The 27,271-nt window shown below is 34.5% G+C and overlaps 2 protein-coding genes across 3 annotated transcripts; one reads left to right on the forward strand and one right to left on the reverse strand.

Annotated features, from left to right (window-relative positions):
• Window positions 1–9,429: 9,429 nt before the first annotated feature.
• Window positions 9,430–12,462, forward strand: LOC109618978 (uncharacterized). 2 transcript variants are annotated; one of them, XM_066067159.1, is made up of 8 exons: window positions 9,430–9,665; window positions 9,831–9,933; window positions 10,306–10,520; window positions 10,704–10,950; window positions 11,151–11,231; window positions 11,508–11,814; window positions 11,924–12,088; window positions 12,413–12,462. In XM_066067159.1, exons 6-8 carry the CDS (start codon window positions 11,673–11,675, stop codon window positions 12,430–12,432), a joined length of 327 nt encoding a protein of 108 aa, XP_065923231.1. In that variant the 5' UTR covers window positions 9,430–9,665; window positions 9,831–9,933; window positions 10,306–10,520; window positions 10,704–10,950; window positions 11,151–11,231; window positions 11,508–11,672; the 3' UTR covers window positions 12,433–12,462. The 2 variants fall into 2 exon arrangements, with proteins under 2 accessions (XP_065923231.1, XP_065923232.1); XM_066067160.1 differs by lacking the exons at window positions 9,430–9,665; window positions 9,831–9,933; window positions 10,306–10,520; window positions 10,704–10,950; window positions 11,151–11,231 and having other exon boundaries at window positions 11,341–11,814.
• Window positions 12,463–13,033: 571 nt separating this feature from the next.
• LOC136270347 (thimet oligopeptidase-like) lies at window positions 13,034–23,585 on the reverse strand. The gene is made up of 9 exons (XM_066067775.1): window positions 23,577–23,585; window positions 21,719–21,883; window positions 21,389–21,550; window positions 20,136–20,204; window positions 19,855–19,959; window positions 19,506–19,613; window positions 19,122–19,195; window positions 18,387–18,654; window positions 13,034–13,352 (listed from the first exon to the last, which is right to left on the reverse strand). The coding sequence occupies exons 1-9, from the start codon at window positions 23,583–23,585 to the stop codon at window positions 13,263–13,265; spliced, it is 1,050 nt and encodes a 349-aa protein (XP_065923847.1). The 3' UTR covers window positions 13,034–13,262.
• Window positions 23,586–27,271: the final 3,686 nt, after the last annotated feature.

Genomic DNA, 27,271 nt, shown 5'->3' on the forward strand with positions numbered 1-27,271 from the left:
GTTGTCAGTTATTTTAAACAAAGACTGTAACATTTTGGCGCCCACGTTGGGACACAGTGACTTTATATGTAATTGGAGCTGGAAAGACTTCACCAACCCTACCCAGTGAACTGTGAACCATGACGACCATTGCCAGTGTATATTCCTATTGAACCATGACTAGTGTTCCGCGCCTGTGTTCCTAAATTGACTGGGATCCGCGCATCTATTGTTATTCCTAGGATCAGCTGTTCAACCCACCGACAGAGTACAACACGTGCAAACAAACTGTGTATCTCACCTGGTGAGTCGTATAGATTTAAGACTTTGGTGCACCATATTGACATTGGTAATTTGTGTCACGCATATATGCATACTTTACCTCAAGGTAGACAAGTCTTGATTTGTCATAATTCATAAAACTGTTGAAAGAATTGGTATACCACAAAGCATGTAAAATTGTAATTTCTTTAGTTAGACAGTGCACTTTAGTATAAGTTATCCGGATTTAAATACCTGTGTAATATTGACTGAGACAGGGTTGCGTTTGGCCACAATCCTTAAACCATTTTTTTGTTGAGATATATTTTTGCCCTTTATTGTGTATTGATCATTTGAATTTGAAATTAAGAACAACAATAGCAAGAAAGGAAGTGTGGGTACAGTACAGTGTAAGTGAAAACATTAACAATTTGCGCACAACCCATATTGTTTTCCCCGTATTTCCAAATATACTAATTATAAAAGCTAATTAGAAAACTATATGCTGTATACTCTCAAGACTTTTGACAGTTTATTGACGAGACTGACGTGAGATTTGGACTACTTTACCGGTTGATTGAGTTGGTTTGCATCGTTGTTTAGTTTGAGGGTGAGTTCAGTGTTGAACAAGTTTTCTGTCGCACAGTTGTAGTAGTATCAGTCTAAGTGGTTTCTGTGTTGTTTGATAGCTATACACAGTATTTAAAACACACATTTAATTCATTTCCCCTTTAATTTAGTTTTAAGCTTTATCTCCATTGTTTATATATATTATTTCTACTCGTATCTAAATCATCGGGTTTGGTTTTCGCCGTTCAAAAATTATCGGGTTCGGTTTTTGCCGTTAAAAAATCTAATCGGGCTCGATTTCCGTAATAATTGCGTTTTACCGGAAGTAAACAAAGTGTAATCGAGGAAATTCGCTGTTTCCATTCATCTCGGTATTTTTTCTCGTTTATTTCAATATAGAAAAGATTTATTGAATTCTTTTGTCATTCGTTTATTGTCATCTTTATATTTGAACTGAATCTTATCTTTCAGGTAGAACTTATTTATTTCTTTGATTCATTTACTTAAAGAAACATTATCAGCTGTTGCTTGCAATAATTTATTGTGCCTTTTGCATACTGTCCAAATTATTTATGGTTCATTTTGAACTACCCTCCTGATTCAAAACAATTCACATTGCTGAAATTGCTATTTCTTGCAGAAAGTTATTCTGTGTGAAATTTAGTTACTCATTTGCTTATACCAACATCTACTTGGATACATGCATTGTATTATTGCATGAATTTGTGTGAATTTTCTTTGATACATTCAATATTACTTGTGTTAGCTACAATCATACAATTTAACACCATGGCAGACACTGAGGAATCAATGTCAACAGAGGAGATAGCCAAAGTGGTATCTGCACTCAAGCAGCTAAAGATGAAACCAAAAGCTGATTCAGCTGAAGATTTTTTATCATGGATGTCATCTGCTGTTCAGGAGAAGAAGATCAAGGAAGAGGTTGTAAGTACTGATACTGCCTCTGATTCTTCACGACCTGCTAAATCTCTACCTCCTAGTCAGTTCCCTAAAATTCCATTTTTCTCCGGAGATTCTAAGAATGATGCCACATATGAAGTTTGGAGATATGAGGTGGAATGTCTCTATAATGAGTCTTATAGTCCAGATGTCATTCATCAAGCTATACGACGCTCACTTAAGGGAGAAGCAAGTCGAGTGGTAATGCATCTTGGACCAGGAGCACGAATAACCTCAATTATACAGAAGCTAGACAGTATTTATGGCACAGTGGCTGAAAAAGAGGACATTCTGTCAGAGTTTTACAGTGCTAGACAGAGAGAGGATGAGGAATGTGCGAGATGGAGTTGTAGATTGGAGGATATTCTGAATAAGGCCATACAGAAAAACCTCATTGACCGTAGTCAGTTCGAGGAGATGCTAAGAACCATGTTCTTTAAGGGACTGCGACCTTCACTTAAAGATATATGTGGACATCTATATGATAAAAGCAAATCATTCGATGAATTGAGAACATCTGTGAGAATACTGGAGATTGAACATCATCCACAAACTACAGAAAAGAAATCAGCTACAGCAAAAGCTGCCACAGTGAAAGATCAGTCAGCTGACAGTTTCGATAGCTTAGAAGCAAAGATTAATCAGTTACCCACTGAGGTCAGAAGTATGAAGGAAAAAGAGTATTCTTATACTCCTATTCCCCAGCCTTATAGGGCACCAAGACAACTATATCAGAGAGGCAGACAGGAAAGAGGATACAGAGGAGGATATAGGCAATATCCCAGATTTCCTCAGCCCCAAACTACAGATGTTGCTAAGGAACCTCAGAGTTCCAGGGTAAGAGAACCCCCTACTTGTTATAGATGTGGACAGGTAGGCCATATCGCTGTGGGATGCAGAGTTTTAGTCAACCACAGGCGCCAGGCTTTAAACTACAACACGTCAGCACCTGGGGACAAGGGGTTGGCGAGAGGATCAAGGGTCCCAGAGAAAAACAACTAATTGGAAAACCAAATGAAATATCAGTGGCCATCAATGATGTACAATGTACAGCTCTTCTAGATACAGGAGCAACAGTATCCACTCTAAGCGAAGCATTTTATAATCAGTACCTTTCAGACGTAGAGCTTCATTCACTGGACGACGTTATCAATATAGAGTGTGCGGATGGTCAACTGATGCCCTATCTTGGCTATGTATGTGTTGATTTAACACCATTTGGTATTCCATCTTTGAACAAACTAAATGATTGTCTGTTTTTAGTTGTTCCCAAGAGCAATTATAATGCACATGTACCAGTGCTTATAGGAACAAACATCTTGCAGAACCTGATGGATGTGACAAAACAGGAGTTTGGCTCAAGATTTCTGCAGGATGCAGCCATTTACACACCATGGTATTTAGCATTCAGATGCATAGCATTGAGAGAGAGGGAGTTACACAGACATGGTTATGTATTAGGATTAGTAAAGAGTGCTGAAACAGATAGAGTTATCATCCGTCCAAACAGTCATGTGACCATTCTTGGATACTTGGATAAGAAGATTCCATATCATCAAGTAACTGTCATGATGCAGCAATCGGAAAAATCCTGCATTCCATCTGATGTAGACATAGAAGCTACACTGCATCAGTATGTGTATGAAGAGTGTCAAACAATGCCTGTTACCATCAACAACATAACAACCAGGACTATTTCAATATCCCCAAAAGGAGTGATTTGCGAAATACAGCCTGTTGCTATTGAGGACACAACAGTTGAGAAATCCTCTTTGTCAAGCCCAGAGCAAATTGAGGATATTATATCCAAAATCCAACTCCCAGATGATATTGGAGAAGATGAAAAACAGGACTGTTTGAATTTGTTGAATTCTTACAGGGATATATTCTCAACAGGAGCAACAGACATAGGTACAACGGACAAAGTGAAGCACAGAATTGAACTCCTTGATGAGATACCTTTTAAGCAGAAGTACAGGAGAGTACCACCAGCATTGGTTGAGGAAGTCCGTACTCACATCAAGGATTTACTAGCTGCAGGCATTATCAGACCATCTCATTCTCCGTTTTCATCTAATGTAGTTTTAGTTAGAAAGCATGATGGATCCTTGCGGCTATGTATAGACTATAGGTATCTTAATTCTAGGACTATCAAAGATAATTATGCTTTGCCTAGAATAGAAGAGATTTTAGATTCTCTTTCAAGTAACACCTACTTCAGTGTATTAGACATGAAGTCCGGCTATCATCAGATAAAAATTGCAGAGGAGCATAAGGAGAGAACTGCCTTCACTGTTGGTCCACTTGGGTTTTATGAATTTAACCGCATGAGTTTCGGCCTTGCAAACGCCCCTGCAACCTATCAGCGTCTTCAAGAGCAATGTTTAGGCGACCTTCATCTAAAAATTTGTTTTATATATTTAGATGATTTAATCATATTTTCTAAATCTTTCAGGGAACATCTTAATCGCCTTCAGCAAGTTTTCCAGAGAATTAGAGATTATGGGCTTAAACTTTCTCCCAAAAAGTGTTCCTTACTTATGAAGAAGGTTAAATATGTAGGACACATTGTGTCCGAGCATGGGGTTGAGCCAGACCCTGATAAACTTGCTAAAGTTAAAAACTGGCCTATTCCACAGAATCCTGAAGAGGTAAGACAATTTTTAGGGTTTGCAGGATACTATAGAAAATTTATTCATGATTTCTCTAAAATTGCTAGACCTTTATTAGATATCATGGCCACAGGAAAAAAATCAAGAAGTAAGAAAGTGGATCCAAAGTGGAGGTGGGAGAAGGAACAGCAAACATCATTTGACCTCATTAAGCAGAAACTTACATCACCACCCATCCTAGGTTACCCAGACTTCGACAAACCTTTTAAGCTCCATACCGATGCATGTCAGACAGGACTAGGCGCAGTGCTATATCAGGAGCAGGATGGAATGGATAGAGTTATAGCATATGCTAGTCGAGGATTGAGTAAATCTGAAAAGAATTATCCTACTCACAAACTGGAATTTTTGGCACTTAAATGGGCAGTCACAGAAAAATTTTCAGATTACCTTCAAGGCAAAGAATTTGTAGTATACACCGACAATAATCCCCTTACCTATGTTTTAACTTCAGCAAAATTGGATGCAACTGGACATCGATGGATTTCAGCATTAGCTTCATTTAATTTCAAGATCATCTACAAACCAGGGAAAACAAATATAGATGCAGATAGACTATCCAGATTAAAGGAAGTGGAAACAGTATCTAGTGACACCATTAAGGCAATTTGCCAGCTTGCAACTGGACAGCCATATGCAGAATCTCTTGCTATAGATGATGCTATTTGCAACCAAGTACAACCTTGTACAGATATTGGAAAGTATTTGGATATCATGGAAATCCAAAACACAGATCCTACTGTTAGTTTTTGGAAAAACAAGGTACAGGAATGTATTAGACCCAAACGAGAGACACTTATTACTGAAGATGATTTTGTTTACCACAGGAACTTTGCCAAACTTAGAGTAAAAGATGGTATTTTACTCAGAGAAGTCAAAGTAGATGACAATACTCATCAGCAATATGTAATTCCTGCATCAGTGTATCCCACTGTTTTGGAATACTTACATAACAAGATGGGTCATTTAGGGCGAGATAAGACTCTCTCCTTAATTAGGCAAAGATTTTACTGGCCAAAGATGCAGCGTGATGTTTCTGATTGGATCAACTCCTGTGAAAGATGCATTAAGAGCAAGACCAGCAATGAGAGAGCAGAATTGGTCAACATCAGAACATCAGAGCCACTAGAGCTTGTATGCATGGACTATCTCACTCTTGAACCATCGAAAGGAGGAATACAAAACATTTTAGTCATAACCGATCATTTCACACGATATTCAATTGCCGTGCCAACCAAGAACCAAACAGCCAAAACAACAGCAGAAGCTATTTATAACCATTTTATTGTTCATTACGGGATTCCAGCTAAACTTCATTCGGATCAAGGGACAAATTTTTGCAGCAACATCATAAAGGAATTATGCTCCATATTTGGCATCTCTAAATCCAGGACAACGCCATATCACCCTATGGGTAATGGTATTACAGAGCGATTCAATGGGACATTATTATCAATGCTAGGAACATTAGATAACGCTCAGAAAGCTAATTGGAAAAAGCATATTAACACACTGGTTCACGCATATAACTCTACTAGACATGATACAACTGGGTTCACACCATTCTATCTAATGTTTGGAAGAGAACCAGTTTTGCCAGTAGATGTAGTCTTTGGATTTTCCAGCAGCCATTCTGAAGATAAGTGTACAACTAAGTACATATCCGAGCTGAAACAAAGACTGCAAGATGCTTACAGACAGGCACAAACAGCAATAAAATCTTCTCAGCAGAAGCAGAAATGCCATTATGACATAAAAGCAAGAGCCATCACTTTAGAGGAAGGTGACAGAGTTCTCGTCAAGAAAGTGGTATACGACGGCAAACATAAAATTGCTGATAAATGGGAAGATGATATTTATGTCATTTTAGCGAAAGCAAATGATGACATTCCTGTTTATAAAGTCAGACGTGAGGATGGAGAAGGAAGAACTAGAGTTCTTCATAGAAATTTGCTTCTACCTATCGGAACAAAGCTTCCAAGAAGTACTTCTCCTCCTCCAGTTATTCCTAGAAAGAGAAGGAAGGCAGAACCAGTAAGCATTATTACTGAGAAGGATTCTGATAGTGACAGTGAATTTTCCTATGTAGATAACTCTGCATTTAGAAATGAAAATTCCCAAGTTACCCCCAGTTTAGATGATGACGATCAATCTACAACTGAGGAAGCTTCAGCAGCTGGTTCAGGGGAGGACGCTTTCCATCAGGATAGAGAGCCTGAGAACCAACATGAAGAGATCATCAATGATGATGAACCAGAGGATGATGTCAACAATGATGATGATGAGAATATCATCCATGATGTTGATAGCACTGATGATGACATCAATGAATCTGATGATTCTGAAGATGAAATGCCTTCCAGAGAAAATGACGATACACCTACTTCAGCCCCAAGAAGATCTACCAGACAAAGAAAAATGCCAGCATGGACAAAGGAGTTTGTCATGATGAACCAAACACAACCAGATTGGCTACAAAGAGCAGTATTTGTGAAAGGGTTGATGAATGATGGTTCATTACGAGACATTGACCGAAGTAGATGCCAGATGGCTTTACTTAACATTGTGTCTGCTTCTACATGTTCTAATACATTTTTTAAATTGTAAATATATGTATTTTATGCCATGTTACTTTAAGATATATGCAGCTTCCCAGTTGAATGACATGGAAGTCATTCTGCGACCGGGGGGAGAGTGTAAGAGTATGAAAATAGTTGATTTAAATAAATAAAGTTATTGTAATTAATACGTCTAAACAGTACACATATAAAAAAGTTAGATCCATCCTTTCTTTTAATTCATACACATGTACATATACCCTTAGGGCAGTACTTGATCATGAGTTGGTCAGTGGATATTTGTGATCTTGGTTTTTATTGGTTGTGTCAGGTTGAATTTGGTTGGTTTGTATATTTTGCTTTATGTGTTTTACCGCCAAGTTTGACAATCTTTGTCTGGACATTGACCAAAGCAGACTATATATTTATATTGAGAAGTAATTTAATTAATTTTGGACCAGACCTTGCTCTTTTTCTGGTAAGTTATACTAAGTATACTAATATCCTATAACACTTACTATTAATAAATTGATTATCCTATAAATTGCAGAAAACATTAATTCCGTCCATGATCACAAACTAATGAGTATGAATGAATTAGAATGAAAAGATATTTTTTATATGGAATACAGTGTTGATTATAAAGATCAATATTTGGTTTATTTATTATAGTATTAATTGATTCTCAAATCAATTGTATATAAGAATTTTATGAAGATCAGATATTTGATTAAATTGGTCATTTATAAGATCAATTAGATTAATTTCAGTAATAAATATTTTTAGAATTATTTTGTTCGAATTACAGAAACAGTCAATGTCAATATAATCTCACCACGAAATCGGTGTACGTATTATGAGCCTGTTCCCATAGAATGGTGAGAAAGTGTTTTTAAATATTTTTTTTATCTGATAATTATATTTTATGACTTATTTTGGAGAAATGTAATTCATGTACATTATAAGAGTTACCTCCCGCTAAATGTTTAAAGTACAATTATAGTAAGATAATGTAAAAATATTATCTTGATGGAAATACATATATATTGTACTAATGTTATAGTTTGATATAAATTATATTATTGTTTTATGATATTTCAGGGCTTAAATATACATTGCAAATTTTAAAGTCACTGTGTCCGGGTACGAATAAACGAACCATACAGATATCTTTGTTGTCAGTTATTTTAAACAAAGACTGTAACATTTTGGCGCCCACGTTGGGACACAGTGACTTTATATGTAATTGGAGCTGGAAAGACTTCACCAGCCCTACCCAGTGAACTGTGAACCATGACGACCATTGCCAGTGTATATTCCTATTGAACCATGACTAGTGTTCCGCGCCTGTGTTCCTAAATTGACTGGGATCCGCGCATCTATTGTTATTCCTAGGATCAGCTGTTCAACCCACCGACAGAGTACAACACGTGCAAACAAACTGTGTATCTCACCTGGTGAGTCGTATAGATATAAGACTTTGGTGCACCATATTGACATTGGTAATTTGTGTCACGCATATATGCATACTTTACCTCAAGGTAGACAAGTCTTGATTTGTCATAATTCATAAAACTGTTGAAAGAATTGGTATACCACAAAGCATGTAAAATTGTAATTTCTTTAGTTAGACAGTGCACTTTAGTATAAGTTATCCGGATTTAAATACCTGTGTAATATTGACTGAGACAGGGTTGCGTTTGGCCACAATCCTTAAACCATTTTTTTGTTGAGATATATTTTTGCCCTTTATTGTGTATTGATCATTTGAATTTGAAATTAAGAACAACAATAGCAAGAAAGGAAGTGTGGGTACAGTACAGTGTAAGTGAAAACATTAACATTAATTTTAGTGAGGACATCAGTGATGAGCAGAAGCTTCTAAGAGAAAGAAGATTCCTTGTCTGCGAGAGTGCCCTCTTTGATCTTATCAAAAGGTCAACATGTGTAGAGTGTGGGCAAGCAGTCAACCCAGATAGTGTGGTTGAAGGAGAAAAGATTTCTGCTGGAATTAAGTACAAGTTTGTTTGCAATGTGAGTACATGTAGATTCTTGTTGCTATAAATAAAGCAAATCTTACTAGTAGATTTAAATCTATCTGTATTTATAAAAAATGCAAACATACTTGACTCTAATGCCCCTTTCACATATTTGGTAAACATTGGTAAAGACAATGTGTAAAGCTATGTATGTGCAAAGCTATGTTGTTGTAGAAGTTACATATCATATGATAATACATGTATAACTTTTTATAGCTTTAATTTACCATTGGGATTTTATCCATATAAATTAATTATAGTAAAGTAAGTTGGGTGAATTATTTTTGTACAATAAACATAAGTTACAACTGCAAGCAGAGATAAATGAATGCAAAGTCAATGAAAACGATATTGAATTACAGAGATGTAAGACAACTGAATGAAAGATTCTGCATAGCTGTAATCTTTAATTAAAGCAGATGCATATTGCTATTCATCCAGACATTTTACCTTCTAATACTAATTGTCAGATAAAAGATGACTGTAATTATCATAATAGTTTGTTAATTAGTTATAGCTTTATTGTTTCAGGTGCCTCATGGGAGAAATTTTCTCTGGGAGCAAAGTTTATCAATCTTGCCGTAGGATCAACACGACAATTTTATAAGATGCAGCTCCAGTACAGGGTATGAACTGATTGATAAAGCAGATATGTTATAAGAATAAAATTAATTACATAAAATGGCACCAAATTGATTGATAAATTGATTATAATGTGTATAGTGTTTTCAGCACTTGTTTTCAAAGGTTAAACATACTTGTGATCCTCTGTTTGAAATTATTATGAATAGGTTGCCATAGAAGAAAGTTTTGCTCGGCACATGGAGACAGTAAGAAAAGCTGTAGCTGGAGTGCCACTTAGTATCGCTGTTGATGTTCGTTACGATACACCAGGTATAAATGAAATAAACACTTAATTTAAAAAGATAAATTGCAATATTTAAAGACATGAAATAAGTTTATCGTTTGACAAAAAACCTGTGAAATTTTATGGTTTATCAATGGATTTATTCTGATACAATCAAGTTTAATATTTATTATATTTCTGATTGAAAAAGATGAATTACAAAAAAATAATACACATTTTATATGCATGATAAGTGTATATATACACATGTACTTATGCAAATTAAGTCACTTCTGATAAAATTACTGTAATAAACAAAGGAAAATTTATTTTCAGGTAGATTGAATCAAGTACAGAAAGATATTTGCAAAAGTAATAATGTAAGATATTGATGGACATTTTATTACTTTATTTCAAAGGGTTTTCTGCCAACCGATCAAGTGGAGTATTTATGGACACCAACACACGAGCCATTTTGCAATTAGAGGTTGGTGATTCAAGAGAAGTTGGACGCCATAGCCCCAAAATGGAGAGACTTCTTATTGAGAGGGGGCTGCTATATTTAGTGCACCAGTCTCCCCTGATAGTCTAGAAATTATATCTGATGCTAGCAGGAACATAATATTCCTCCTAAGTAAGATCGATGAATATGTTATTTTCTGGAGATATATATATATATATATATATATATATATATATATATATATATATATATATATATATATATATATATATAATTTCATAAGTCCCAAAAAATTATGCCATTAATAGGGTTTGTGTATTGATATAGGTTTGTGTTTCTTTATATAACTCACAGAAACAGAACCATTTAAACATCTCCACCATAGCCTTGATATGTGGCATAAGGCAAAGAAGCTGGCAGTAACTCTGGCAGATATCACAAAGAAATCAGCCTGTCGACAGCTCTTGCCATGGATTCGACCAATTATAAACCATTTTTGGTGGAGTTGCAGTACATGTAAGGGCAGTGTTGACACTTTGTTGAAACGGTGGATGGCAATACTGCATCACATAAACAACAAACATTTCTGGCCAGGTGGAAGGTAAAACCATTTGAGTCACTCATGCTTGTATGTTATGATTGCTTTACAGTATGTAATTTGTAAGTAAATAAATACATTTGTTTACATGTATTTAGCTGTTAAATCTTATTATAATATGTTGAGAGAAATAGATAGGGTAGATATGCCATGTTAGGAATCTTTTCAAGATTTGATACACCTTATTTTTTATTACGCTTTAGATGCCGTCACCCTGAGGGTGTAACAGAGATTGAAAACAAGAAGTGGTTAGAAAGAGATTCAGAAGCTTTCAAGCAGCTCAGGTTAGTATCAAATTATGACCGGTTGTGTGTAGCTCTCAGCATATCAGGTCTCAGTAGCTCCACCCTTAGAGGGCTGGATCTAGGTTCAAATCCTACTTTAGAAAATACTTTTCTCCACCTGTTACTTATTTATATGTATTACTGGTTTCTGGATTGCTTTTAAAGAAGATGTTTATTATGGGGTATACATTTTGTTTACACGCAAATATGCTCATAAATATCAATCGTATTTTGTCTTTTAAAGTGCTAAATGTATTTTGCTTCCTTTCAAAAAAGTGGTCACCAATAGGGAATGGTGTGGCACCATGCAGTTTTATACTCACTGCAAGCAAACCTGGGCCTTAGAAAAAATTTTCAGCCACACCTTGTTACGTACATTACTGTCCCAAAGCCAACTCCTACAGTTATGATTCATACAGAATTAGGAACATCTTGGCTGTCATGGATCATAACAACCATCTAGGGAGAATGCCACAAGTAGGAGACGATGGTGACTCATATGCTCAGGCGCAGGTATCGAGGCGCACAAAGCAGTGGGTAGCATATGAGAGGAAAACCCCCAAAGACTTCAAGTATATACCAGGTAAAAATTAAATAATTTTTTCAGAAGTATCTTGGTAGGTGACCATTGTGTATATTATTTACATGTTCTTTCATCTACTATTGATAAAGCAGTTTTCTTTTACTATCAGAATTAATGGCTGCCTGCTTGCATAAGACATATGGAGTGCCGGAAAAAGCGTTTTCGAAGAGCAGAAAGTCTTTGGAATTGGATAAGGTTGCCAAAAACTTATCAGGAGACAAAAACCCAGGCTCTAGACTTTTATTGGCTGAAATGAAAAGCAGGAAAAACACTGGTGAGAATTTTAAGGACTTGATAATTAACTTTTCAACTATAAAAACCTTGTTTTAGAAAGCATATAAAGAGCATTTACTTCTATACTCTTGAAATCTGCGTTGCACTGTTTAACCTTCAATGATACATAAGCGGCTTCAGTTGGTTTATGATGACTGTAATATCAAAAGCTGAGTTTTTTGCTACACCAAGTTGTTCTTGAAAATTCATGCACCAATATGGAAAATTCATGCATCAATGTGTGAAAATGACTTCTTTTTTCATAGTTCATTACACATTTTACAAAAATGAATACAGTTAACATATCACTGCTTTATATTTTCAGGGACAGATGCTAGTCACTGATTACGGCTACCTATACATGTGAGATTCTGAACATTTTAACCAGGACCAGAACCGGACGACGCCGCGACAGATTGACTGATAAATCAATGTGATTAACAACATTGAAAATGGATACTTTGCTACTGTAATAAATGCAGAAACAGACAACGGGTGTATCCAAATTGTCAGACGTCAATTTTTTAAAAATTGTTTGAAAAGATAAAAATTATAAACTCCCCAGCGGTATTCAAATTCACGACATACAGATTTGTTGTGTACTGTATATACAGATTTTGTTCATGCATTCAATGTTTATAACGATGCCCATTGTATCTTCGAGAAAAAATGTAATTTTTACTACAAATATCTATTGTCTCTGATGTAGGGCATTTATAAATGTTGTTAAAGCGAAATTTAAAAAAAGTATGAATTAAAAATAAATTGCTCTTTTAGATAATCAGATAATAAAGATTTAAAATATTGAATTCAATCAGATATTTTATTTGCTGCTTTTATCTTGAAACACTGAAGATTATCCAGCATAAGCTATCTGATATTTTTTAAACATCTTTTTTGTAAAAACATCATTGTCTTTAGTAAAACACACCAATAAAACAAAGTCTCTATGTGTTTGTTTAATCAAGTATTCAGCAGAATTGAACGATATAATTTTCGAAAAATCATTTAATGACACTCTATCCACTCTCGCAATTCAACAGCAACAGAAGTTTTAGCACATTCCTTTGCCTTCATGTTCATAAATGTGTTCCTGCAGATAGATAATGTCTTTATCAAGTTTCCCCTCAATACGGAAGATTATCAGGAGTCAAGTCTCTGGTAGTCCTTGTACATTATGCATTCGGGTTAAGTCCCTTACTGATGAGGAAAGCTTCTGAGGTAGGGTCACGACCCAGAAAGTTACGTACCATATCCGCGGCATCCTGTAAAATACAACATAGGCTTTAATTATGTCCCTAGGATATAAAAAATTACAATGAAAAAAATATTTTGACTGTGTCTTTATCCGTCTGATTTCTCGCATAGAATAAGGATAATATGTTTTACGGTGCTACCGTTCTGGCGAGCGCAGCAAGAATTATACACATACCTTGCATCATTGTCAACTTATAGTTTTATTTAGGTATCAACGAACGTCAAAGAATTTTTTGAGAGAGTATATTGCTCTACAATAAGTATGCCAAAGGTACTAATTTTAATGGTTATGATACATACAGCGCAACCCACTTCCCAGAGAGAGAGAGAGAGAGAGAGAGAGAGAGAGAGAGAGCCCGAGCCCGAGCCCGGTACCTGTTTGTAGGTGTGTAATTTCCCACTTTTAAATTTAATGGTCTGACTATATCCCATATCTACATAATTTTTTTAACTGTTTATTTTTTTATTTTATTCCTTTTTGATTTATTTCAAAATGTCCTATTGTTTATTTCCTCCCTACTCATTCATGCACAATTAGCTTAATCAAAGTACTGTTAGACGGTGGCGTCGTTTGAAAGTGGCATATTACATGTAACAATGAGTGATGTATGATAATTATTTTTGTCGAAAACCGCGGCCAGTATCGCATTCATGTACTAATACTTAACGCTTACTCGCACAACTAGTCGTGAGTTTCCTACATGGATAATTCTGTGGAAATCGTAGCTGTGATCTCACTCTACACTTTACAAATGCTGTGTCTCTTGGTCGTCATCTTTTGGGAAAGACCCAAAGATTTATCACAGTAGTCTTTGTCGTATAGAAGTTTGTATCTATATTTTGTATCAATATGTTTGTATCTATATCAGTTGACATTAAAACCCCGTTTGAATGGTTGCCACCACATATTGAATGAATAAATCAAATCCAAAGCGATTTCATCACAGTACGCCCAAATATTTGATTGTTTGAAGAAGGGGAATTTTGGTTTATTCCTTTTTGACCTTTGGGTTGGCCCCGCAAATGGGAACAACTTTTGAAAAGTGTGGATTGGACTATTGTGCTTTAAATATATTGTAGATTTCTCAAAGTAACGAGAACAAATAAAGCTTTGGTATGATAAAATACTTATTTTTACTAACTATTTGGGCATACATATAGTATATTAATTGTCCCTCTCGACAGCATTTTCCCTCATTTTCTTCACGGGGAAAAAGTTGCAGTCTTGTGGATCATCACATTTGCTTTTTTTTCCCTCATAGTCAGTTAATACATTAAGGTGTAAAGAAAACGGAATGGGTTTACAAGAACCTGTTTGATAAAACTGGTATTGCTTTTGGAATGCACGTCATCATGAAACAGAAGAGTAAATCAATATTTTATCTTCGACTTTAGGGGATTATTTCCATTTGCTCACAACGAAAGTGAATGAAAATTTTAGAAAATATCATACAACATTCGGTCGCGGCAGTTTCATTAATCAACGTTTTTAACATTTGTTCTATTGTATTTAGCTATAGATTTATTCAAACCATTTGAATGAATTCGGGAAAGTCACATGTATATTTTATCGCTTCTCAGTACACTTTAACACGCATAAATTACTTGCTACATTAAACTTTTCTAGTAAACTTACAACAAATATTGATTAATTATACAAAATAAGTTTTTAAAAACACCAAACAAACAAAATTCAAGCTGAACGCACGTTTTTCTGACCGTACAGCTGTGTATATAAAGAAGATGGGGGGATAAGATGGCGCAACTGCCCTTTTGGTTTAGTTGTAAAATACAATTTCAAATTTAGCATTTTTTCAATTAAATATATTTGATATGTTATTATGCAAGTTTACAAAATGGTAATTTCTAACTATATTCAGTTTGAAATATTTCAAAAAGATAAGAAAAAAATAATAAATTTTTAAGTTTTGGTGGTATCGAACCCAAGTTCTATAAAGTTTCCTAATGGCTGGTGCTCTAACCATGGTGAGCCATTTCATTCACAACAAAGTGCGTTGTTTAAATGCTATATGAGACTATGACCACGAATTTTCGGACTTGTATTATATTTCTAAAACTTTCAATTGTTGAGCTACAAAATGACATTTTTGAACTGTAGTGGGTCATCTCTCCACATTTTTGTTGAGTCCAATCGGTTTATTAAATTCCATTCAACCACATTTAGACTGTAAAAAAAAATATATTGAGCTCAGACCCACTCTATGAAAGAAAATGAATTGAAGTTATAAAAATTACACGATTAGGAGGTTTTGACACGCATACGCCAGTTTAAATCAATATATTGCAAGTATATTTAAAATATTTAAAGATTACAATCCGATGTTACGTTAAATATACATTGTTTTTAATTATTTTTTAAAAAAGTATCAGATTTAATGATATTTTAATTTTGCCGTATCTAATCATTCCTCATATGGGCATTTTACACGCCTTATTCGCCTATCTTCTTTGATTTTATTCTTTGCATGTACTAAACAATAGATCTAGGGTTCGAAAATCCCGGCAATATTTTCGGAAAGCTATATTTCTGTAGCTCAGCAGAATTCTACAGTCATCTATGAAGCACATTTTTTTGCCTTCATGTTTCATTATTTATCGCAAATATAGCATGAATGTATACGCTACGGCCGATGTAGCATTGTGTTAAGTGATGACACTTTCTAACCGGTGTGTATTTCAATTGCGAGTCGCAACAAACTGGCGCATTTATATAGGCCCGCCTATTTGTAAATGCATGTTGACAAAATGATGCTAACACTTGGAAACAAATGTCGAAGAAAGTTCATAATAGAGTTGTACTCGCGAATTAAGAATCATTTGAGAACAAACGGGGCGATGTTTACGTACATATGTAAATAATGTTATCTGTTAGTGAAAAAATGCCCCCAAACCAAAGAAAAGATCCTCTCTTACATTACCGTTCATTATGTACCATAAATGTATATGGAATATCGCATGTTTTTTCTCACAAAAAAGCTAGCATTTGCTGCAAATTAGAGATAGACGAGCTGACACGCCGTGAAATCCACAAGACGTTTTACAGCATATGTAAAAAAAAATCTGAACTAAAAATCTTTGAAACATCGTAAAATGTAGTTTATAAACATTTAAAATGGGGACTCGATTTGCACGTGAATTTTACAATCCGACGTCGATTAGCGTGGTTGAGAGAAAGTCAGCAGCAAGTAAAGCGTCAACATCTGCAGTAAATATTGTCTGATGAATATTGAGGTGCCTGTAATAAAATTTATGTTTCTACAGACTGAGTGAGGTACGAAATAAGGTACATTGTAAATCACAGGTCAGTCGAAAATTTAACACATTTGTATCGTAAATTTAAAGTTTTTGTGTGTTTGAAAACACATGCACACTTGTAGAAGAAACTGTGCCATTGATCGGTTGAAGTTCAATGAAATGTAATTTATGTAATATTCATTGTCAGTATCTGTTGTGAATTCTTTGGAATAAGCTTCAACAACAAAAAATGTACTGCTCAACTAAAACTAATGCATTGAAAATGGCTGAATTTATCGATGAAGCATAATTGCTGAAATATGAAATGGCAAACCAGTTTAAATAGTGTGTTTCTGACAATTATTTATATCATAAAAAACAAGAAGCAATTATTGTGAGATCTCTTGACCAATTATCGCAGTGATATAGTTTATATGCAGTCCTGATACAGAGTTAAACGTCAAAACTGGCAGTTTGAGCCTCAATTAATATTATTAATACCGCGTAAGCAGATAGGGTAACGGCTCATTTAAAATAAAACCCAATTTCATACATTATTTAAATGTATGTACAAAATAATTAGCAGCTATAATGCTTAAAATATCTGATAAGATTAAAATGAGTTCTCATACTGAAATCCACACGTAGATAAAACACTGCATACATGTACCTAACAGAGTTATCGTTCGTTATCCGCTAGGGTCCCCGTGAGAAATACCCTTCCGGTCAGGACCGTAGCAATAGACAGTGGCTATAAATAGCCACCGTCTAAAAATGGATCGATATGACAGTAAAGTATGGCTCTTGCTAATATATATACATAAAATCTCTATATTAAAAAAAATTAAAAACAAATCATACATCAATGAGGCAGGTATCGCAGTCTGTACTGAAATAGCTAGTACACGCATTACAGATGTTTGATCCACCTCTAAATTTATCGCGGGAAATATAGCGCGAGTGCACTGTGACGTCATCCATGACTTTGTTCGTCTTTGTTTACGTTTCTCGATTCATTACGGAGGTATGGAAGCATGTAACAAATCTTTTGAGTCTCGCCAAAGCCTATGCAGTACTCAAAACGTGTCTTCAAACTTTAAGTCACTGTAAATTACGAGTTAAAAGTCGGCCATTTTTGGCATAGCACCACGGGTGAAAACATTAGAGAGCATTATAAGACGTAGACAAAAAATTTTGTTTGATGAACTGTAGGTTTAGCTCGTTCTTTTTCCCGCGCACACTGGTTCTTAGAGCTCGCTTCGCTCGCCGGCGCTGCGCGCCGGCGAGCTGCACTCGCTATTACTTTCATTGGTTTTTCATATTTTTCTCTACAAAGAAAAACAGAGGTATTAAACCTTATTATTGACAAACACAATTCATCAAAGATTAATAAAGCAACTTCTTTGGGAGAAATTCATAATAATTTTATTGCAAAGCTCATGATCCTGAAACATGCTAGGGAGAAATTCATAATAATTTTATTGCAAAGCTCATGGTCCTGAAACATGCTAAACATAAAGCAATGTATATACATAGGAATAGAACTGATATATTGAGATGATTAACATGTCCCAATTATGGCACAGCATTCATTGACAAATTGTATGTAGTGAAAACTTAAAATAGAAACAGTAAGGAGTTTTAATAGAGATAAATCATTTCAATTAACCAATTCTTTAAACTTCTTTTAAATGTTTCTTGTTTAAATTTTATTCTCAAACTGTTCAAGTACTGTTCTTTTATCAATATTCATGGACATTAATTTTTGTGAATTAAAAGCAAATCACACTTCGAAGGTAACTGTGCTCATGGACAATGATCCTATTTTTCTGTGTGTGGATGGTCTGGTCAAACATTCCGAGAAGGATCTGTCTCAGGTTAAACATGTCAGCGTTAGCGATCCGGCTTTTGATCAGTTTGTCCAGCAGGTGGTCAGGGATTGCCTCCCCTGTTTTGTAGTGTTTGGACATTCTCTGTAAAGGTTCCTTCTCCCAGCACCAGTTCTCCAACATCTGGGACGGAGCCTCCACAAAATCTCTCTCCACACTGGTTCCACTGCAACAAAGAATTCATTTTATGTGACATGATTTAAATGGTCAAAATAGCAGCACCCAAAAACAAAACATTATGTACTTTTGCCATATTCACTCGTCAAAAAAAGAACTCCTTAAAATCTATATTGCTTGAAGCGTAATGCTATACTTAAGTTTAGATATTTTATAAACATAATGAAAGGAGAAGAACTCGTTGGTTGTAAAATCTTTTTTCTGATCCTTTTGAGTAATCAATAAAATATGTTTAAAACAAACTAAATGATAAAAAGGTTTATAATATTTTTGTATTCACCCTCCATAAAAGGAAAGCTTTTAAAATATCTACATGTATCTTGCTTAAAATAGTATCCTAAACTTTATTTTTTATATCTTATAAATTAAAGAAAAATTTAGATTTATATATCCTACGACCGGCTTTATAAAGGTAAAAAGGAATCCCTGAGAAATTTTACAACAATTTCAATATACCTGAACAGAGCAAATTCGGATTGAGCACAGATCTGATGCATCACATGACCAAACTCATGGAAGTAGGTCTCCACCTGTAAACAAACATGTCTGATACAGGAACCAATATCCTTGAAAACCAGAAATTTTATAGGAAGAGTTTTTTGGATTCTATTTTACATTTTGACTTTTTCTTGCTAAATTTATGTGTTTAATTATAAACTGCACAATCTCTGGTACACTCATTCATTGATATAGTGAGTTAATTTCCAGCTATGTGGATGAAAAAACTATGATGATTAAATGCATGGACATAATTTATTGTTTATATAGCTATTTGTAGTATTTGAATACATTCATTTAGCTAAACAATGTTAACGATATGAATATATAGTAATGGTCTACCTCATCGTGTGTTAGCAGGGCTGGTTTATCCTCTGTTGGTTTGGTGAAGTTCGCGACCATGGCAGCCACAGATATCTGTCTCTTCCCATCTGGCTGTATACACCCCGGCTGTAAATTAATGGAAGATATTCATATATCTGCTTCAGTCCACTGTCTTTGCTGTATTATATAATTGCTGATTTTGTATAAGAACTTTAAAATTATCAAGGTTGCTTATACATCAAATTTGGTTTAACTTCCAACTTTAATTAATTTAAGTGAGTTAAAAATGTTTATATTAATTTTATGAATAAATGTTGATGAAATAAGTGTAATCTTGAACTGACTGTGTTAAGATTTGTTTTTGTACCTGCAGTTCAAAGCAAGCAGCATGTCCATATTTTCCTTCTCGGGGATACAGGTCCAGATAAAAATAGCCCAGGAGATTGGATGATTCCCTGTCCACTACACTGTACTACAACAGAGGACAATTAGTCAACACCATCATCAGTATCACTCTATTCTTATAAATGTCTAAAATGTCTACAAACTCCAAATTCAAATAATAAAATGGGTAAAAAATTAGCTGTTCTCTAGAGACTTATACAAATTTCAAAGAGATCCTCCCTCCAGTGACTGGAGCAGAGAAACTTGCCAACGTGAACTCGGATGCCAAACTTCCACATCTTTGACTTGTGTAAACTTGAGATTCAGCAACTCCTAAAATTCAAAGCATAGATGTTTAAATTTCTCATCAGTTATTTACAACGTTTGACATTTGACATAACAATAGCAATGTTGACCTTGTTTCTCCAGGTACATATAACGCCTGATTTTTGACCTAATTTACCTGTTAGATATTACAGCTAACATTTGACCTTTGACCTGATTTAATCTGCTAAATATAACACATGACTTTGGACCTGGTTTTCCCACATTGACCTGTTAGATTCAACAACTGACTTTGACCTTGTTTTACCTGGTAGATGTAATACCTTACTTTGACCTGGTTATGCCTGGTAGATGTAACACCTGACTTTGACCTGGTTTTACCTGGTAGATTTAACACCTGACTTTGACCTGGTTAAACCTGGTAGATGTAGCATCTGACTTTGACCTGGTTTTATCTGGTAGATGTAACACATGACTTTGACCTGGTTTTACCGGGTAGATATAATACCTGATTTTGACCTTCTTTTACCTGGTAGATGTAACAACTGACTTTGACCTTGTTATATCTGGTAGATGTAACATCTGACTTTGACCTTGTTTTACCTGGTAGATGTAACATCTGACTTTGACCTGGTTATACCTAGTAGATATAACACCTGACTTTGACCTTGTTTTACCTGGTAGTTGTAACACCTGACTTTGACCTGGTTATGCCTGGTAGATGTAACACCTGACTTTGACCTGGTTTTACCTGGTAGATTTTACACCTGACTTTGACCTGGTTAAACCTGGTAGATGTAGCACCTGACTTTGACCTGGTTTTATCTGGTAGATGTAACACATGACTTTGACCTGGTTTTACCGGGTAGATATAATACCTGATTTTGACCTTCTTTTACCTGGTAGATGTAACAACTGACTTTGACCTTGTTATATCTGGTAGATGTAACATCTGACTTTGACCTTGTTTTACCTGGTAGATGTAACATCTGACTTTGACCTGGTTATACCTAGTAGATATAACACCTGACTTTGACCTTGTTTTACCTGGTAGTTGTAACACCTGACTTTGACCTGGTTTTACCTGGTAGATGTAACACCTGACTTTGACCTTATTTTACCTGGTAGATTTAACACCTGACTTTGACCTGGTTTTACCTGGTAGATGTAACACCTGACTTTGACCTGGTTTTACCTGGTAGATGTAACACCTGACTTTGACCTGGTTTTACCTGGTTGATATCCAGCGGTCCTGTGGTCACCACTTCCATGGGGGAGTACTCCTTCAGAAGGTTAGAATCCACGGCGTACTGTCGTTTCTCTGTCATAGTCATATAGTAACGGAGGTCCCAGTAGTGGATCTTTCCATCATACTCGTATCCATATTTATCACACTAAACAACAAATTTAAGACAAGATTAACAATTCTAAAAATTTTAATGACCAGCCAGTTTTATTAAATGCATATTTGCTTAGTACTGAAAATTGGACTCTAGAAACGTTTAGAAGTTATTGTTTGCAGGTTATCTTCACACCTTACAATGAACACGGACAGGACCTACCTTCTCTTTTTTATACTCCAGGTAAACTTTGACTTCCTGTTCCTGTAGGGGTCGGAGTTTCTGGGCCAGGTCAACAAGGAACGTCCTCACCTTCTCAGGGTCTTTGGCCATCCTCATGTCTAGAACAAACGCAGCGTGAGTTGGAAACCCCAAGATGTCTGCTTTCTAAAATCAAGAAATAACTTTAATAGATGAATAATTATACAGGTTCCGAAGGGGAATTTTTGTACAGGTTCAAAAGGGGAATAATTGTACAGTTTCTAATGGGGAATAATTCTGCAGGTTAAGAATGGAAATAATTTTACAGGTTCTGAAGGGGATTGGTTGTACAGGTTCTGAAGAAATTTACATTCTTAATCTTGAATAAGACATAATTTTGTCCATTTTCTCATATAAGTGAATATAAATGAAGAGCAATTATTTCTAAAAAAAAAAAAAAAAAAAAAAAAAAAAAAAGGGAGATAAGATATTATACCTGGCTTATTAGTTCAACCAATTATTCTAAAATGGCTGTATTTGGCTTCAAACATCTAAAGGTGAAAAAATCTGGTCATGGTATTTTCCTAAACATAACAAAAAACCCATGAGCCTTAATGATCATTTGAGTATATTGCTTCTAGATTCCTAATTTAATATAAGAAATTAATTTTTGAATAAAATCAAGAGAAATACCCCCACGGATCATAAATCTCACTACTATTTTTCTGAGAGTTGTGGAAGGACTATCTGCGGTATGCCCCCGATTTCAACCAATTTTTAAATAGTATCGTATGAAAATAAACACATCACAAATCATTGTGTAGAGGATGCCAATAACTTTAATCCTGATTTTGGTCATCATTGCTCATTCGCTGATTATCTATAACGTCACCTTAATGACCTAATTCCCGCAAATTTGCAAACAAATGAAAATATTCTAATTTTTGCTCTATATTTTGCATTCGGAAGTATAGAGCGCAGGTCTGCTCAAGTGCGATTTCAACATATGTTTTTCTTCAGATAGCTATATATACACATTATACTAAAAAATGGTATTTAAGCAAGCCTGCGCTCGATGTTTCCCAGTCGAAAAACCATCGGTAAACACCCATATTTTGCTACTAAACATAAATTTATCAAAAAATACAATCTTCATGACGTCACTGTGGTAATAACCTTTCACATATTTATTTCCAAAATGATTTTAACTATCTTTCACCTTATCTTTAAAGCTCTTTCTAAAAATTTGGGGGCAAAAAATGCATAAAACCGCACATAGTCCTTTATGAAATTATAATGTAAGTTTGGCAATCTCAATGTTATTATCTTGCAGTCTGATACAAAATGACAGAATCACCAAATTATTAAATAATAAGTATTTACTACGTAAATAAGGGATATACAGTTATTTTAAGTCATGTAAAGGATGCACATGAGACACTATAATGATAAAAATATACTGTCTGGTGCATTATCAAGATGTTGGTATTTTCAGAGGTTTTTTATGTATTTTTTATCATTATCTTTTTCCAATACAAAAACATAGTGGTCATCCATTTCATACAGAACAAGCTTGAATACCCTTCTGCTATGAATTCTTTACACTATTAATTTGACAGGAAAAAAATAACATTTCCCATGATGTATTTTTTCCGATATGCTCGCTATCTTCACATTCTCATAAACCATCTAAGAAAGCATTTTACTGTTTTGGTATATGAAAGTTCTACCGTGAGTTGTATACTGTATCCAGTTTTTTTTGTTTTTTTTTTTGTTTTTTTTTTTTTTTTTTTTGGGGGGGGGGGGGGGGGTTAGGGATTTCTGGCCTTCTTCATGCATGGGAAGTAATGAGGATATTTCAATGTGACAGCTAGTTTACCATCCTCATTCTAGAACACAAAATACCATGATATTTATTAACTTTTTTAAGGAATATATTGATGATTTAAATGATATTCATAATGAAAATTTCTAGTATACAGGACTGCACATCAATGATGGAAAGTATGATCTCAACCAAAGATCTAATAAGCTGTCTCCCCTTCATATGAAATCATCCTTACTATATAAAATAGAGCTGTGTGGAACAGGGATGGGGTCGATTACTTTAAAAAGTAATCGATTAAATTACAATTACTTTGGGTTTTAAAAGTAATCGATTACAGGCTAATTACATCCATTTTTAAAAGTAATCGATTACAATAGATTACTTTTCCTCAATGTAATCATAATTACTTGTTTTAGATTACATTATTTGTTTTTTAGTTTTTTCATAGTTTAAATGTTTCATTTAAAAAAAAAACAGGCCATTTTTGGACAGTAGCCTTTATTTTAGTATCAATGTAATTCATTGCATTATTTACAATTTGAAGTAGTTTTTGCTTGCCCCGATATGTATGCAGAACAGTATCCACATTTGGCTTTCACAATACCTGAGGAAGGTTGATCATCAGAAAACTCAAAATGCTGTACAGCAGACATCTTTCTGTAAACAAAGTCCAACTTAAAGTGACCCTTTAAATAATTTTCCCAATTAAATAAGCACAGTATGTGAACTGTTTTTAATGCGCCTAAAAGCAAGGACTGTTGAATAGCACACCCATTGTATCATGACTGGACATGAATTTAAACATGCCCAAGGGCAATAAAGGAATACTGGCCAACTTTAAGACTGAACCTTATTCACTTAATATAAGATCCAATGAATAATGAATAATGATTTCAACCTATTGACTTTTGCCATTGTAATCATAAAAGTAATCAAAAATTAATCATTATTACATGACTTTTTTACAGAGTAATCGATTACTTGTAATCAGAAAAATGGATGATTACTGATTACTCATGATTACTCAGCAACCTGTAATCGATTACAGCTGATTACGATTACTGATTATGATTACCCCATCCCTGGTGTGGAAGATATTTTCAATACACAAAAGCAAAATGAAAGATTTCACATAATTTTCAATCATTTCTAATACATAAAAATTCTGTAATTTGTGCAAAGAGAATATTTAGATCTGTTGCCTTTCAAATCTAACCTTGATCTATCAGAATCGTGTGATCAATTCAACCAACTTCAATATTAATAGATGGAGACCTCTGCGATATCTTTCGCTTTATTTTCAGAGTAGACCAGGAAATAATGTTTGATGAACGATGCTTTAGAATATAACCAAAATACCACAAAAAGTTTATTACTCAATAAAATAAACTCTCTTTCCTGTGGGGAATCTTGTACCAGGACTTTTTCAATCTAAGTTCTAATGAAGAAGATTCATTCATATCAAACTTATGCTGTCCAACGTAAATCCTATTTTTAACGTCACTCTTGCACATAGGTTTAGGCAAAATCTTCATCTTAAAAAATCGAATGAATCTTTAATTTTGATTTTATCTTTCTCAAATTGATTTTACTTTTAATTTACAATTAAAATACTGCAACTTGTTTTAATTCTGTTGTCCTCCCTCATTTGGTATTTTGAAGGTGACATTTATAATGAAGAATTAACTTTGGACAGCCTTCAATATCAGAACAGACAAACAAGAGCCTTCGGTCCAATGACCTTTGAACTGTAAAATTAATGATCAACTTTTTAACATTTATAATGTACACCAGGTTTCTTGCTTTCTCTAAAGATTTCAGGAAATCTTCTGGAACTCCAGCTAAAAGAAAAAAAAATGTCTTTATTCATATATAATTTACATATTTTAGTGTTTTTGCCTGTGATAACAATATGTATCAATTTTGTACTATAGATTAATAAATTCAAATGACGAAAAGTTTTAATGCAAGCAGGGTTTGCTTATTTATATTCAAATTTTTTATCGCATAATTGCTGAAAATTATATCAATCAAATCCTTTTGGGCTTTTTGGGATTTGACCATGTCCCAACCGAAATGATCACCTCATAATACTCAAAGAATGATTCCTTAGATAAAATTTTGCATTTAATATGTTTTCACAAGTTAATGATGCTAATCATTCATACCATTCAGTGATTCCATTTTCTATTTATTACTTCAGACCAATATATATTAGTACTGCAACAGTTTATATTTCATACTGCATATTGGATAAAATAAGTGTGATCATTGCAGACTTCTTCAGACCCTTGTATCTATAATGATCAAACATTTAAACAACTGTTCATTACTTGTAAAGCTGTACTCCAGTCATAAATAGGCACCATCACACTGGCATATAAACCCTTTGATATCATAACAACCTCATTGCACACTTAAAACTCATTGCCGACATGTCCAAGTACCCTACGTTGTCTTAGTTTTTGTTTTGTGCAATAATTCTTTGTTTTATGTGCATTTTCTGTTTACATATAATGCATAGACCTATCAAATTGATGCTACATTTCTCCTGCCTCGGAAGACGTCCGCAAAATTGGATAATTTTATTGCAACCGATTACAACAGTGATGTAAGATATACGTCCACACAAGTGGGACCTTTAAAGCGAAATACTTTGAACTATTACAAGGTTTGCGGATTATATAGAGGTTATATGGAGAGATACAATAATAGAAAATATTTGGTGGATATTATTATTAATGTCTGAATCATATTGAACCTAAATTCTGTCTGAAAGATATATTAGACAACTTTATTTTAACTTTAATTCAAACAAGGCCATCATAAAATACTGTAGTATGTTTACGATTTTGTTGCGATACATGAGAGACAACTTTGTCTGATAAACAGAGTCCATTTAGAATCTGGGCCAATCCGGAGATAAATTGTATTTTGAAATACCAGGGAAACAGGAACAAAATATCAGAAATGTAAATTTTAAGAAATATAATTAAAGAAAAAAGGATTTGTAAATATGGCGTTGTAGTATTTTCCTACAGGAAATGAAGCAACTCAGCTCTATAAAAGCCATCATTTTCTTATTTCAAAATTAAATTTTGAAGAAGAAAGATGGGTTCCGTCTCCTCGGTCATGTAAGTACATTGTGTTAAGTATTTTTTCCACAGTTCTTTTTCTGACTGTTTTCCTAGTGTTGGTATATTCCCATCTTCCTGTGCTTACAATAATGCCACTTTCTCCCATGGCATTTGGTAATCAGGTAAAATAATGTTATGTTTCATGCTGTGACCATAGGGGCGAGCACAGGAGCCTTTCAAATACTTCATTTTTTGGAGTTGATTTTAATCAACTCTCCTATGCACTTACTCGGGCAAAGCGAAAGTGAAGTTGTGTTTGGACATAAGCACAAATCAATACCGCTGACAACACTTAGTTCTTTAAGATAATCGATAAATTCGATGCTTTGTATTTTGAAGCAATGGTTTTTTTTATTATTTATTTATTAATACCATGAAAATAGTAAGATTTAAAATTGTACAAGCAGTTAAGATTTTTTTTAATAAGTCGTATGTATTCCTACGCTAGAGTTCAATGTAGTCTCGTTTAACCAGACGATTGGCTGTCTCCGTTAATATCCGACAAAACAGTCTCTCTCTTGCTTGTCGGAGATAAACAGAAACAGCCGAGCGTTTGGTGAACAAAACAAGAGTTCAATCTTGCCTGGATCCATACAATTTCTCAGAAAT

The sequence above is a fragment of the Magallana gigas genome, chromosome 7 (genome assembly GCF_963853765.1).
Source record: "Magallana gigas chromosome 7, xbMagGiga1.1, whole genome shotgun sequence".
Lineage (NCBI taxonomy): Eukaryota > Metazoa > Mollusca > Bivalvia > Ostreida > Ostreidae > Magallana > Magallana gigas.